The 16,815-nt window shown below is 46.2% G+C and overlaps 1 protein-coding gene across 3 annotated transcripts in view; it reads right to left on the bottom strand.

The window, feature by feature from the left end:
- EPB41L4B (erythrocyte membrane protein band 4.1 like 4B) overlaps positions 1-16,815 on the bottom strand; it is a 142,144-nt gene that overhangs the window by 93,703 nt on the left and 31,626 nt on the right. For all 3 annotated transcript variants that reach the window (XM_065879777.1, XM_065879779.1, XM_065879780.1), the window contains exon 2: positions 7,669-7,773. In XM_065879777.1, coding sequence (XP_065735849.1) covers positions 7,669-7,773 — 105 coding nt within the window. The remainder of the gene's footprint in view (positions 1-7,668; positions 7,774-16,815) is intronic.

Genomic DNA, 16,815 nt, shown 5'->3' on the forward strand with positions numbered 1-16,815 from the left:
TATATATACTTATGTTCCCATATCCCTTCCCTCTTGCGTCTCCCTCCCTACCACTACTAGTGTTTATGCTCTCCAACCCTAACCCCACATACATCTGAAATGGTAGGAGCGCCGGCAGTGTCCACACAAGTGGCAAATGTGATGACATTCCAGGCATCCATCAGGATGAAGCCACAACAGTCCCTCTGGCGTCCACGGAGTCCTTCCAGCAGTCACCGTGTCTGTGTGTCAACCTCCCCTCACAGCCCTGGGCCTCTAATCACCCATCTACCCGATTCCGTGCTGCAAAAACCAGATGAAAAACAGCTCACAAGTCTGAGACAAAGGCCCAAAACCACCTTTTCTGAATTCCTTGCTGCAAAACGGACCACCATGAAATGCTCCCTTTTCACGCTGGGAGGGGCTTTGGAAGGGACTGAGGATGGCTACACCTACCCTGTAGAACGCCCACCCCGAGATGGGGACGGAGACTTCTGCTTGGTGGGGCTACAGTTACCCCAGCCCCAAATCCCTGCCACTCCTCTGCCTGGCAAAGTCCTCTCATCCTCTGTGGCTGCGGCCCACCCCATGTTCACCCTTCCCCTCTGATACCCTGATCACCTCATCCGCAACACAGCCTCCGGGCTCACAGACGGGAGGGCAACGAACAGTACAGTCTGTAACCGTGAACAGTATAGTCTGAGACTTAACTTTCCAGGTTTCAGGATCTTAACACTGAAATTCTGGGATTGGTTTTTTGCTCCAAGACTCTGAGTCCTAAGATACTTTAAGTACACTAACTGTGGTGGATATTTTATTGGGTAATTTTATATTTATCATAAAAAAAAAATGAGCCCCCAGTTTTCCAAGGGACCACTTGTCTGTCTCCCTCACCAGAATGTGGCAGGTGGGGACACTGTCCAGCCTACCTCTGCACCACAGAGCTTGCCACTGAGTAAGCTCCAAGTCAAAGTTTGCTGAATGGCTACTGACTGAATGTTTTCTTTAAACGAGTGTGGCTGTGTGTGGGTGGGTGTGATGTTCCCTTGTGTAATGGAATCAGCATAACCCAGTGGAAAGTGCTGGCCTTTGGAATGAGAGACCAGGTTCTGAATCCCGGCTCTGCCCCTTACTTTAATCTTTACAAGGTTTCTAGTGAGCCTCAGCTTCCTCATCTGTGAAATGGGTCTGCTTCATGGCCAGCTTTACAGATCAATGCTGAATGTTAAACAAGAGTTATATAATGTCTTTAGTTTGATACCTGCCTCAGAGCTCATCAGAGTAGAAACTCAGTAAACAGCACCTACCAGAACAGTCTAAGAAAGCTGGGTGGGTGCAGGCCAGAGCCCTGGGCTCTCGGAAGAAAGCTTTGATATGTAAAAATAGAACCCCTGCCCCTGCTTTGAGCTGTGCCACAGTGAGAGCTACAGAGTGGGTTCCTGGGTGGCTTTCCTGCTTTGATATGGAAAAGGGAAAGAGGAGGCCCCAGCCCCAACTGCTAAAAATAGGCGATGCCAGTAGACTTTGACCTTGCTTCAGGGCTGGGCTGTGCACTATGGAAACCAGGCTTGGCTCTCTGCAGCAAGCTGGGAATATAAGCTGGGGATGCAGACAGCCAAGAGCCCTGGAACCCCCAGCCTTCTGATTTGCATATCAGGGGCTGGGTGGGGATGTCATTCCTTGCAGGAGCCTCAATTATGGGGCAATAAGCCAATGGCCAAGTGGACCGCTCCCTTCTGAGCCCCCATCTATCACACCTGCCACCAAATGCTTTGTCCCAGGCCTTTGGGAAAAATCATTGGCTCAGCGAACTTTCCCAGAGGTCTCATCTAAATCGCTAAGGTCTCTCCCACGGACAGGGCAACCTTGAGGTTCCAGCTAACCTCAGGGCATCAGCTCTGGGGGCCGTGATGACGTCTGGTCCCCCCTGGCCTGCCCAGCTGGGAAGAAGTGAGACCCACACCCATGCTGGATTACAAAACCCTTTCTCTTCCATTAACTCACCGAGTCCTTCAATTTCCCTCTGAGATGGATGTTACTACATTCACCTTGGGGTTAGGAAAACTGAGGCTCCAGAGTACAACGTACCGAAAAGAACACTTAAAACCCGAAATCGGAAAATCTGGGTTCGCACACAAGCTGCGCTACTCGCTAAGTGACTTGCCAAGGTCTAAGGACTTTGGTTTCACCACCAGAGATGGAGACATTTGACAAATGGCTCCTAAGGTCCCTTCTGGGGCTAAGGACAAAAGTTCTAGCTTGTATGCCTTTGTCACCAATAGTCACCAAGTTAAGAAGAGGAGGACCTAAGTCTTAGGATCTAATCAGAAAGGTTTGTTCATATACACACATAATGACCCTGAGGCCAAATGAGCAAACTGCCAGGGAGGGCAAAATAAGCTCAGGTTTACATAGAGGAGGAAAAACATTTTGGGAGTTGAGGACACGCTGCACGAAGGGCTGTCATCAGAGGTGGTCTTGAACGATGGCCAGAAGTTTAAACGGGATGAGAAAGGGTGTCCCGGGAGGGGAACCAGCACAAGCAAGGTGCGGGCAGTACCAGACCCAGCCTACAATGAGCCCAGCTTAGATATCAAACCGATGAGCAGAGGAGGCCTGGGAGCTGTCGCTGCCCCACATCTCTAGGATCCTCAGAGTTCGGCAGATGAGGACCCTACGCCTGCTCTCGTGGGGAAGAAAAGCGCATCATATTCACAGAGCTGCATGCTTGAAAGGCTTTAGCACCTGCAGAATCTGAGCATCTGCAGGTGTATGGCCTGGGAAGGACGCCTGGATCTCACCATGAACATCCCTCCCGCTGCACAGGGCCAGGGCACCAGCGGATGGGAAAGCCCGGCAGCCAAGTGAGCAGAGGCTCACAGCAGAGCCTTTCATAGTGGAGTCACATTCTCGGCTTTCTGGGAACCCGTGTGGCTGGAAAGCAGTCGCCTGGGGATGACGACACGCCACCAGAACAACAGGTACTTGGCTCTAATGGAAGAAATAACAGGTACCTTCTCCCCGACTAGAGAAGATTTGTGGGGCAGACACGCCTGCCTCTTCTTTAGACTCAGAATCACTGGACATTAGAACTAGAAGAGCTCTTGGGAGAACAGGTCCAAGAACCCCATTTTAGGGATTTTCCTGGCAGTCCAGTGGTTAAGACTCCACGCTTCCACTGCAGGGGGCGCGGGTTTGATCCTTGGTCGGGGAACTAAGATTACACATGCTGCCTGGGGTGGTCAAAAGAAAAAAAACAGGCGCTTCCCTGCTGGCACAGTGGTTAAGAATCCACCTGTCAATGCAGGGGACACAGGTTCAATCCCTGGTCTTGGAAGATCCCACGTGCTGCAGAGCAACTAAGCCTGTGCACCACAAGTACTAAGCCTGAGCTCTAGAGCCTGCGAGCCACAACTACTGAAGCCCGCAGGCCTAGAGCCCGGGCTCTTCAAGAGAAGACACCGCAATGAGAAGCCCGCGCACTGCAACGAAGAGTAGCCCCCACTCGCCGCAACTAGAGAAAGCCCGCGCAGCAATGAAGAACCAACACAGCCAAAAATAAGTAAATAAATAAAAGAAGCTCATTTTACAGATGAGGAAACTGAGCCCAAGGGAGAAAAGGTGGCTTATCTAAAGCCCATCAAATGAGTTGGGGCAGAACCAAGAGTAAGGTCCAGGTCTGACTCAGTCCAGGGCCATAAACAATCTGAAGCCAAAGATACCACACATGTTAGGACAACAGGAGAAGGCAGAACAGAGAAGAGTTTCCGGGATGAGGAGGGCTGGCAAGTGTCAGATGCTGGGGACAGCAAGGAGGACTCTAAACTCAGCACCCAGGAAGCAACCGGAAATGGAACTCTGATGCAGGTGTAGTGAGTAAATGCTGGAGAAACAGGCAAACTCCCTTAAAGTAGTAAAAAGGATGGACAGAGAGAAAAAAGAAACTTTGAGATGCAGGGAAGAAAACTCAAGGTGTTTCAGCTAAATGACTCGGTCTTCCCAGTAGGTGGCAAGGCCAACCATGAGACCAGTCTTTGTGGGAACTGGACTACGGGCCTGTGATCCAGAGTCAGAGGGGAACCCTGGGGCATTCCAGAGTTGGGATTAACCCCCAGAGTCCACGGGGGGTTAATGAGGCTCCAAGAACAGCTCGGGGGCTTGGACTCTGCTGAACCTGTGATCTGTGATTTGTGCTGGTGCCAAAACGCACAGCCCGTGGCTCTCCAGCAACGCCTGGCAGCCCGGGAGAAGCAGCAGAGGAAGCATATGGGCCTGCATGCATGTCAAAGGGAGGCCAGGGGACAGTCAGGGGAGCAGGAAAATCAAAGGGCAAGAGGGGACACAGGTGAGACAGCTGAGCTTCGCCAGGCCGGGAGGAAGGACAGAGTAGGAGGAGTTGTCGTGGGCCAAGGCCACATGTAGAAGAACTGGAAGGATGCGATCATGGGACGTTGTCATAGGATGAGAAATGACAGAATTCCGGATCTTGGAGTGGTGACAGGACCAGAAGTGCATCTGTGTGAGGTTTACTCAACTGAAGCTTCAGTGAGAGGAAACCATGTCTGGAATGTTTAGAGGGGTCAGCAATTTGAGTTCTGAGGTTGCCCAGGGAAGAGAAAAACAGGCACCAGAGGCCTTGAAGGATGGGAAGGAGAGTGCTGAGGTCAGAGGGCACAGCACTGGGCAGTCCAACCTCAAAGGAAGCACAACTGCATGGGGGAGGGGACAGGGAAAAGCTGGTCTGCCCTCCCCAGGGCCACAGTGGCCAGAGTGAGAGTCTCCGGCTCACAGGAAGGAATCAGGACCACAAACTCAAGAAGGCAGTTGGGGTGTTCGTGGCAACAGTCAGGGGGGTGGGGTAGTGGGCTGTCAGCAGACAGGAGGTCCTGAAGGTGGAGAGGAAGTCAGTGGTGTAGAGGGGGCATCCAGTGGGAGCAGAGGGGAGTGTCTGCCCAGCAGGCACTGTAGCCTGGGCACACTTAAGTCCTGGCTCCACCGTTATCACTGCAGACTGAGCATCACAGTAACCATCTCAGGCAGACCCAATTTCCAGGCATCGACTTTGAGCATCTCCTTACAACCGTCATGGGTAGCCCCCCGGAAGTCTCTAAAAAGTGTCTTTCAGGTAGAAAGGCTTAGCCACAGATGAGGAGCTCCAGGTCTCAGCTCAAACATCTCCTACCAGGGAACTTACCCTTTCATACTCTGTCTAAGATAGCACTGCCCCTTACTCTGTCTATTCCCTCACCCTCCCTTTACTTTGTCTAACACCTCACTCTGCTTTATTTTTCTTAACACTTATTACCACCAGTCATGTTGCATAGGTATTACATACATCCACTGCATTATCCACTGCTTGGAACAGGACCCAGTGCATAACAGGCACTTAATAAATACTTTTAGATTCCTGAATAAGTTCTCTTTGAAACCCAAAGCTAGATTTTGTTGGGAAGGGAGACCCTGAAGTCTTTCCTGCTTTTTAAAAGAACAAAGCTGGAGGTACCACATTCCCTGATTTCAAGCTATACTACAAAGCTACAGTAATCTAAACAGTATGGTACAGACACATAGGTCAATGGAACAGAATAGAGAGCCCAGAAATGAACCCACATTTATATGATCAATTAATCAATGACAAAGGAGGCAAGAATATACAATGTGGCAAAGACAGTCTCTTCAATAAATGGTGTTGGGAGATCTGGACAGCTACATGCAGAAGAATCAAATTGGACTTCTACCTCACACTATGCACAAAAATAAATTCAAAATAGATAAAAGACCTAAATGTAAGACCTGAAACCATAAAACTTCTAGAAGAAAACATAGGCAGTATGCTCTTTGACAGTAGTCTTAGTAGTATTTTTTGTATATGTCTCCTCAGGCAAGGGAAACAAAAGCAAAAATAAACAAATGGGACTACACCAAACTAAAAAGCTTTTGCACAGTGAAGACAACTATCAGCAAAATGAAAATGCCGCCTACTGACCAGGAGAAAATCTTTGCAAATGATACATCTGATAAGGGGTTAATATCCAAAATACACAAAGACCTCATACAACTCAACATCAAAAAACCCAAACAATCCTATTTAAAAATGGGCAGAGGATCTGAATAGACACTTTCCCAAAGAAGACATACAGATGGCCAACAGAAACATGAGAAGATGCTCAATATCACTAACCATCAGGAAAATGCAAATCTAAACCACAACGAGGTATCTATCACCTCACACCTGTCAGAATGGCTATTATCAAAAACACAACAAATAACAAGTATTGGCGAGGATGTGGAGAAAAGGAAACCCTCATGCACTGTTGGTAGGAATGTAAATTGATGCAGCCACTATGGAAAACAGTATGGAGGTTCCTCAAAAAACTAAAAATAGAACTACTATATGATCCAGCACTTCCACTCCTAGATATTTATCCAAAGGAAAAAAACACTAATTAGAAAAGATATATGCACCCCTATGTTCGTTGCACTGTTATTTACAATAGCCAAGATATGGAAGCAACCCAAGTGCCCATCAATAGATGAATGGATAAAGAAGATGTGGTATCTATAATATATACGCAATGGAATATTACTCATGCATAAAAAAATAATGAAATCTTGCCATTTGTGACAACATGGAGGGACTTAGAGGGTATTATGCTAAGTAAAATAAGTCAGATAGTGAAAGACAAACATGGTATGATATCACTTATATGTGGAATCTAAGAAACAGAACAAATGAACAAACATTACAAAACAGAAACAGAGTTACAGATACAGAGAACAAACAGGTGGTTGCCGGGGGGAAGGAGGGAGATAGAAATAGGTGAGAGAGATTAAGACACACAAACATCTAGTAGTTGCAAAATAAGTGAGTCACAGGTATGAAATGTACAGTGTGGAGAATACAGTCAGTAATAAGGTAATATCTCTGTACGGTGATGGGTCGTAAATAGGCTTTCAGGGCGATCATTTAGAAATGTACAGAAATACTGAATTACTACATTGTGTAACAGAAACTAACATAGTACTGTAGGTCAGTTATAAAATAAATACAGAAATTAAAATAAATGAAAGAGTGGTTCTGAGCTGTGTCGAGTTCATGTACTTGAGCACCTCCACTGCACACAGTTCTGTCTCAGGCAAAGCGGGGGAAGTCTTTGATGACCTAACGCAACCTGCTGGAGCCTGCAAGATGGTTCTCGAGCAATGCCAAGACCCGCTCCGACTGCCCAGCCCCTGAGCCCACTAAGCCCGGCTGCAATTCAGCTGTGTTCACAGCACCTGCTTGCTACACCTGGCAAGAGTCCAGAAGGGGAGGGTAGCACAGCCTCTTCTGCTGGTTAAATACAAGCAGCATCCTTAAAAGAATTCCTATAAGGATATTTCTTCTCTCTACCTACTCTAGAGATGTGCCCATACTGCATCCCTATGCTTGGAAAGGTTCCCCTAGTGCATCCCCATGTGTAACGGGAACACATCTTCCTCTTCCTTTCGCAGGTACTGGCCATCTCCAGGGTGGGGCACCACGGATGCATCATCTCACGTGGGTGCCAGCACCTCCCTCCCAATGCTCCTTACTGCAACAATATCACAGTTTTACTCCTGTTTTTCTCTACCAATTTCTAGCAACTGTGGATCTGTGATTAGCATGAAAAGCCAATCCATCCTGTAAGGAATCAAAGGCATACATACCGCAACCTGGGCAGAGTCAAGGAACTGGAGGCCAAAGTAATCTGTTTCCACCAGGTCCAAGTGGTACACAATCTGATCAAACAAATCCTGGCCTTTGGCATGTTTCTGGAAGACAATTGGGTGGAAGAAAATTTAGGATGTGACAACCGGATAAGAAACAAGGTTAAAAAAAGAAAAAAACAAACCACAAAAGCACTTTTCTCTCTCTATTGCATACATGTGTCACAGTACACACATTTTTAAAAATGTAATTATTTTTATTATAATACAAACTCATGATGAAATCTAAGCATACATACATAATGACAAGAAACCCCACCAAACTACAATATCATAGGATGATTAGGGAACCAGTGACTTATTATGATAAATGGTAAATAAATGGGAAAAAAAATCAAGCACTGATCCTGGGTAACCAAAGAGCAGATGACAACATATACAAAAATTAACTCAAAATGAATCAAAGACCTAAATGTAAGAGTTAAGATTATAAAACTCAGAATAAAACATACACACAAATCTTCAGGACCTTGGATTAGGCAACAGTTTCCTAGATAAAACACCAAAAGTGCAAGCAACAAAAGAAAAAACAAGCTGGACATCATCAAAAATGTAAAACTTTTATGCTTCAAAGAACACCAAGATATCAAGACAGTACAAAGACAACCCTGAATGGGAGAAAATTTTACAAATCATACTTCTGACAAGAGACTTCTATCTAGAACATACAAAGAATTATTACAACTCAATAATAAAAAGACATATATTCAATTAAAAATTAGGTCAAGGAAATATAGATAGATAGATAGATAGATAGATAGATGGTTCTCCAAAGATAGAAAAACAGCCAATAAGCATATGAAAAGATGCTCAACATCATTACTCATCAAGGAAATGCAAATCAAAACCACAATCAGACACTTCACACCCACTAGGAGGGCTATAATAAAAAAGACAGATAACCAATGTTGGAGAAACTGGAACCCTCTTATACTGCTGACAGGAATGTCAAATTGTGTAGCTGATTTAGGAAACAGCCTGGCAGTTTCTTAAACGGTTAAACTTAGAGTTACCATTTGACCCAGCAATGACACTTCCAGGTAAATATCCAAGAAAAATGAAAACATTAAGCTCACACAGAAACTGGTACAAAAATGTTCACAGCAGCATTATTCCTGATAGCCAAAAAGTGGAAGCAACCCAAATGTCTATCAACTGATGAATGGATAAACAAAATGCAGTACATCCATACAGTGGAATATTATTTGGCCATAAAAAGGAATAAAGTTCTGATACATGCTACAACATCAATGGATATTGAAAACATTATACTAAGTGAAAGAACTTGGTTACAAATGACCACGTATTATTTGAAACGTCCAGAACAGTAAGTCTAGAGACAGAAATTAGATTAGCGATTGCTTAGGGCTGCCAGGTTTGCGGGGTGACAGCGAAGGTGAGTAGGATTTTTTTCGAGGTTAATGAAGTGTTCTAAAATTAATTGTGGTGATTGATGCGCAACTCTACGAAAATACTAAAAAGCACTAAATTGCATGCTTCAGATAGGTGAATTGTATGGTATGTGAATCTCTATAAATAAACAATTAAAAATAGTAGAGAGGCAAAGGTTTTCTTTATAGTAGTATTCCAGCAAATAAATGAGGAAGAAACAACAGAATGGCAATACCACAATTTTGCAACTTCTAATGAATGGCAGGCTCTAAGCATGGGATGCCAGTGGCTACTAACATCGCAATAGGAGACAGACAGACAACCATTATGTACCTCGCCATGAAGAACGTCCCACCACCCAAGATATAATCTTGCTCCCCACACCTCTCTTTCCACAGGAAAAAAAAAAAAAAAATCAACCCTGGGACTGATTCAACCACTAGATCCAACTGCCAACTGTAGGAAATGCAGAGGAACGTTCTAAACTACATGGGACTGCAATTGGCGAGATCCAGCCTGTGGAAAATTCTAGAAACTCCTCAGGACAAATGACCTAGTTTCTTCAACCAACAGACTATAGGGAAGAGAAGAGATGGAGGGAACACCTACAGATTAAAAGAGATTTAAAAGACATTTTTTTAAAAAAGGATAACTTAACTTGAAATATCTAGGGATGCACACTTGGGTGAGCAAACTTGGAAAGATAGTAAAGAAGTGACTGTAATAAAGACAGAGCAGTCGTTGCTCTTGGGGCTTGGAGGGGGCACAGGGAGGGGGCAACGGTGGACTTCTGGCTGGCTGGCAGGGTTCCAGATTTGACGTGGGTAGTGGTACAAGGGTGTCTGTCTACCTTCTAGTAGTTCATTAAACTCTACCTTTGTTTTATGTGTACATCTGTACTTACGTTATACAAATAAATAACAACAAAAAAAAATCAAAACTACATCAATGAATTACAGTCTCTTTCCTTCCTGGAAATACTCCTCTGAAGGCATCAATTCAACAGAAGCAGAAGACTTGACGTGCAGTGGTGTTCTCTATAAATTAATCTACTGGAGAAATAGGCAGGATCACGGGAGGGCCAAAAGAAGAGCAACTGAAACTCCAATCACAGAACACAGCACTGGGGCCCACCAGCACTCCAGAATACTATTCAGCCATAACCAAAAAGAATTATGAAGACGAGACCGAAATATGGAAAATTCTTATGAGAAACGTTAAGTAAACACAGTACTTAACTCTGTTAAGAGAAAGCTGTGATCCCAACTACATAAAAATACATATGCACCGTACATGGACTACTTGATAAAAACAGGAAATTGGCAAAAACTAAAACAGCTGTGTTAGCATGGAGAAACTATAGATGGTTTTCTTCCCAAGTTTTTTTTTAACACTGGTCTTTTGGCAGTTGTTAGGCAGCAAATACAATTTCAAAAAAAAAAAAAAAATCACAATTCTGGCACTCTTCCTCCTTGCCCATAACAATCCATCTTCTGGATGTATTTCTTCCAATTACTATCCAGTGCTATTGGCCCCATGCAACACCTATTATCACGGTGCCAATGCTTCATTAGTGGGTTTCCTAGTGGGAAAAAAATAGTTAGAGTAAAGCTTTAGCAGCAGGATGTGGCAGAAAAAACTGCACTGGGAGAAAGCAAGAGACCTGTGCTCTAGTCCCAGATGCACCATTAACTCCAACCTTAAGCCATTCATAATTTCCCCCAAACCATACGGTCATCCTGGACTTCCCCTGCAGCTGCAAATCAGACGTGGCCATGGCGCCCTGAATATACAGGGCCACCAAAACTCAAAGGACCCCAAATCCAACCTGCTCCCACCTGGGTCTATTTTGGTTCAGGGCTTACCGTCCAGGTATGTAATTTTAACACTCTCAGAGTATGAACTGAAAAAGCACAGTTCCCCACATGTAAAATGAGGGAGGTTAGCCCAAGTTTCTGTCTAGGTCATTCCAAATTTTACTTTTCTGATGTCTTTCTAAAGTGGCTCTTAATTTAGAATGAGCTCAAGGTGGCGGTTAGGAAAAGAACCTTTCTAGGGGCAGTGAGTCCCTTCTGCCAATGCCAGACTGGCTCCTCTGCTGACAGACCCTCACTCAGCTGGACTTGGGGGTGGCATACAGCAGGGTCTGGTGGATAGGAAACACTATTCTTACTCACCTATAAACACTTCCCCCCACTCACCTTCCTCCCTCCAAGTATGCTCTTTGGTCTTTTCTGCTGGAAAAGAGAATTCCCAATGGCCCTTTCCTGCTCTAAAAAGAATCTGGTGAAATTATGAGGGCTGGAATGAACAGAAGGGTCCTTGAAACAGAGGTCCCAGGGAGTTAAAGGCAGGTTGAAGATAGGAGGGTCAAGACCACAGTCCATGAATCAACCATCTTTCACTCCTCCCAGCCCACAGAGTGTCCATTCTCAAAACTGAGAAGGTTCCAGATAACTCATCTGCACTGCCAGCCAGGACATCTTACTCAGGGCAGCCCCTGGAAGCCCACAAGCTGTCATCTCGGGCTTACTGGCCCAAACATTCCCTCCTTCGGCAGCTTCCCAGCTCTACTCTCTCCGTCCACTCTAGGGCAGTAAGTGCCCCTCTTCTGGGTTCCCACAAGCAGGCCCATGCCTTCATTACATACACACTTATCACACTGCACCATAGCTGCCCATGTTCCTGTCTTATTCCTGCCTCAGACTGAGCACTCCCAAGGGCAGAGACCAGCTGTGTTCACCTGGATACCATTCTCTCTTCCCTCCATCCCCAAAACGCAGGCACTCCACAAATGTGTTTGCTGGATGGATGGATGGATGGATGTGTGGATGGATGTGTGGATGGATGGGGATATGTGCATGGGGGATGGATGGGGCCACGAAACAAATCTTCTGGATGGGTCATGCCGAAGCACGAAAAACAGACTGATATTTCACAAACGGCAGGGCTAAAAATGAGAATACACTCACTAAAATCTTTTCAAATTAAGTTTTCCATGAACAAGCATCTAGGGAACTGTGCTCTACTTCCAAGGCCATTTACCTAAACACAATTTTGCGGCTATGATGTGAAGTGCTGTCTAGTGATTACACCAGGATATCTGTTAATGTGACAAGAATGGAAGCTGCTCCTTGTTGCCTCATCATTAACTGGGTCTCCCCCTCTGTGATGAATCCATTCATTCATTCATTCAACAGATATTTACCAACTGCTCATCGAATGCCAGCCACCCTCTAGGCATTGGGGTCTGCTGGGGTCACAAAGTCTGGAAGGGAGCAGCTACAGGAAGCTACAGAAGAACAAGTCCTTCTTGCGGAGCAACGTCGTCCTAAACAGCTTAAGACCCGAGCCCATAAGTAGCAACACCACTTACCTCCCTGCCTTCCCAAACAGAATATACTCATTGTAAAACCTTACAAAGTCCCCATCACCATCCTGAAGTCTACCAACTGCAAGACACGTATGGAGAGCTGTCCCCAAACACAGCAGGATCTAGAGAGCTCTACCCTCGAACTCTTACATCCACGTTGCCTAGTTTTTCTTCCTCCCGTCTCAGCACATCATTTTTTACAGGGACCAGCAACCAGTGGTTTGGAGACAGTATGTCTCTCTAGAGCAGCTCCTTCTGATCTGAGAGGAGCTAAAAATAACCACGTGCATGAAAATCATGTGTAAAGTAAGAGTACAGAGTTGCCGGTTAAAGACTGGGTCAGGCAGCCAGCCAGCAGGGAAAGGTATGGACATCGTGAAATCTTTGTTAGCCAGTCAGAGGTTCTGATTTTGCCTATTTACTGGTTCCCAGACACGGTCCCGATAAGGAAGACTGCTGGACAGCGGATGTCTTAACTGTCCCCCAAATAAATGAACCAGCCTGACCCTCTTAGACAGATGCAACTGGCAACGTCTTACTGGAACCTGACCCACTTGCAATGTAATAGGTCGACTGTGGTCCTGGAAGAACAGAGAAGATAGAAGCCAATCCGTCCAAATCTCATTAGTCTCAATAGCATAAGATGCCGCGCATCCCAGGTAGGTTTGAAAGGAGGAAATAAGCTGTGTGTACAAGTGCTAGTCAAGCATATACATCCTAGTTGGTGGAAAGCATGACATCTGGGCAGAGAAAGGATTTCAGGAGCCTTGCAGGCACACGAGGCTCTCTTCCATCCACCAGTTCCACATCCATCAGATGGCACGCCCCTCTACATCCATCTTCAGAAGGCTCTCTCTTTCCTCTCCATTGTGGCTCAGGCCACATCACCTCATATACGGACCTCAGCAACAGCCCCCGAGTGGTCCAACTACCTCTAGCGTCTCCCTCCTAAAGGCCATCTTCCTTGTGTTTGCCGGAATGGTCCTCATACAACACAGCCCTCATCCCAGTCACTTTTCTGCACAGAAACATCCACCAGAGGATGAAGCGCAGGCTTCTTGGCCTGGTGCTAGGGATTCTGCATAATCTATGCCGCCCAACCCAATACTCCTCCTCCCTCCCACAGGCCTCACATGTACCCTGGGCTCCAGGCAAACGTGTTCTCCAACCACGCCGCCCACTCACCACAGACAGCAGGTCCCACCCCTACAGTGTTGCCTGTGTCATTCCTTTGCCTAGGTGTCCTCCTCCCCTACATCCCCATTGCTATCCCCACCTGCAACAAACCAATCCCCATGGCCACTTTCAAGTGACAATCATCATCACTAAACTTCCTGTTGGCGGCACCCTGTCCTGTTCATCTTTGCTTCTTTATCATTCGACATTCTAAAGCTCGAAAACATAACGCTGATGGGGGTTTAGGAGAATCCTCAGCTCCCAAGACAGTCTTCAAACAACCCACTTTGCACAAGTCTGATCTTCCTGGTTCATCTTCATTGGGAATTCTCTACAGCCAGCTGGGACCTGGATGCAGAACCCTGGTACTACCATCTCCCGTTCCCGACTCCCTGTCTGTTCTAAAGCAGTCTAGAACACTGGTGTTTTGAAAACCATACCACACTGTGGCCTGCCCTTTTGGCTGGTGAAAATGCTATGCCTTCTATGAAATATTATCACGTCCTGGATTTTTATATATGGGTTACAAAATAACCAAAATAAGTGTGGCGATGGTTTCGAAACCTAAGTGCAGATTTTTGCATTTGCTCCAATTAAATGTCATCTTATTTAAATTGGCCCACAATCTATCCTTTTAAGAACATTATTTAAAGGTTAACCCCCCTGGTTATTATCCCATACACCACTTACTGATCTTAGTTTTGCAACATAAATCTGATAATCAGGAAGGGGTGAGGCGTGGAGGGTATGGGGTGGGGGAGGGGCAGTGTCTTTATTTCTACAGTAGTAAGGCACCCATCTGATGGTGGCCACAGCCTGGTTATAAATACACACAGTTTTACCATGGAGGGGGGCATGCCCTGGAAATCGCAGAGGCAAAAATGTTGGGTTGGGGGCGTCCCTGGTGGTGCAGTGGTTAAGAATCCGTCTGCCAATGCAGGGGAATTGGGTTCGAACCCTGGTCTGGGAAGATCCCACGTGCCGGGAGCAACTAAGCCCGCGAGCCACAACCACTGAGCCCGCGCACCACAACTACTGAAGCCCGCACGCCTAGAGCCCACGCTCCACAACAAGAGAAGCCACCGCAACGAGAAGCCCGTGCACCGCAACGAAGAGTAGCCCCCGCTCGCTGCAAATAGAGAAAGCCCGCACGCAACAACAAAGACCCAATGCAGCCAAAAGTAAATAAATAAAAATAAATTTATTTAAAAAAAAATGTTGGGTTGGAAAACCAGCTCTGTTTCCTTTCTAGCAATATGACGGTGACCCTAGGCAAGCCCCACCCCGAGACTCAGCCTCTCCGTCTGAAAAATGGGGTACTCTCCTCCGCCCCGTCCACCTTGCTAAGTCATTATGTTAATAAAAAAGCAAGAAAGCAAATGCGCGTACCCCGTAAACTGCGGTGTCCTATACACACAAAGGCATTATTATCACTTTCGTCCAAACCTTATTTCTCTCCCGTGTCCACAGGAATAACACGATATACTTTTTGCCCGATGCTGAACAAAAACTGAGGTACAGGAAGTCTGTGATCTAGTAATGCCATTTAAAGAAACACTGAGGCTAACGAGGCTTTGGTGTTTTTGGTAAATCCCTGTTGGTACCTGGAGATCAACTCCTTCCTTTCCAAGTTCGTAAACACCCCTGTTTAAACAGCTCCGGGAACTCTACCTGTTCTCATCGGTGGGCTTCCTGGCCAGCGGTTCCCAGAAGGCACCTACCTCAAGGTATCTTTCAACTGTTTCTAGGAAGTTCTAATTCATGGTGAGTTACTAGCTCCTAACCCCACCCCGCAACTTGGTAACTTGCTAGCTTTCTCTGAGCCTTAGCAGGAAACTAGCTCTCTGTTACACTCACACGCACACAAAGTGGCCCAGGGGTCTCTGTCCCCATTGCCATCACTATTAAGTCATCACAAAGAAATATAAACTGTTTACACCAGGACGTCGTAAAGACAAATATCTGAAATTACCCAATAAAGTTACCTTGAAACTTCATCATGAGTGAGAAATAGCATCTCGGCCATCGGCAAGATCTGGTGACTCAAAACTGGCACCGACTGATGCAAGTACTGTGCAGAAGTATCCCTAATCTGCTGGACTGAAGGCCAGGCTCTCCAGCTCATAAATTCCATCTCCCCGTTGAAGAGGATCTCCATGTTTACAAAGGTTCCATGACCCCATTTTGCAGAGAGGGAGCCTGAGCTTCAGAGAGATTACGTGACCAAGTTCATATTGCTTACAAGTAGCAGACGTAGAATCAGGACCCAGCCTTCCGGATTCTTAGACAGGTGGACAGCGTTCTTTCCACCTCATCCCGCTGCTTCTCTGGTCAGCTCATTCACCTCTTTGGCTCCAAACACATGAGCCATGTCCAGCAAACAAGAAATGTTTCTTAAGCCCAATTCAACACATGGCTGCTGAGAGCCTACTTCACATGTGGCCTTGGCTACAGCTGGGATACAGGGCCACATGGTCCGACACAAATAGATCTCATGGTGGGGTGGGGGCAATTCCAGTTTTGTCTGGAGGGTAGGGAAGCTGTGGCAGAACACAAAGTAGTTGATTTGCTCACATACTAACACAGAAGTCAAGACACGGTGCGTGGGGGACATCCACAGGCTGGGCAGCTCCCGGAAATTCAATTCTGGTAAAACAGGGCACATGTGATTAATTTCCTGATTTGCCTGGCTAACAACCTCTTAGAACTCAGAGGATGCACCAAGACAACTGCCCTTGGGGACTTCCCTGCTGGCACAGTGGTTAAGAATTGTTAGGGGACACGGGCTCGAGCCCTGGTCCGGGAAGATCCCACATGCTGCGGAGCCCAGGCACCACAACTACTGAAGCTCGCATGCCTAGAGCCCGTGCTCTGCAACAAGAGAAGCCACCGCAATGAGAAGCCCACGCACCACAACGAAGAGTAGCCCCCGCTCGCCGCAACTAGAAAAAAAGCCCACGCGCAGCAACAAAGAACCAACGCAGCCAAAAATAAAATTAATTAATTAAAAAGAAAATTTACAGAAACAACTTCCCTTGATTTTGATCAACAAGGAAGTGAGAACAATCTTAGAAGAAAGTCATCTTGGTATGTGAGTCAGTGAAAAGAGGCAGTGACGACCAGGGTTTGCTTTCAACCAGGGGCGT

This window comes from Phocoena phocoena, chromosome 6 (assembly GCF_963924675.1).
Source record: "Phocoena phocoena chromosome 6, mPhoPho1.1, whole genome shotgun sequence".
Lineage (NCBI taxonomy): Eukaryota > Metazoa > Chordata > Mammalia > Artiodactyla > Phocoenidae > Phocoena > Phocoena phocoena.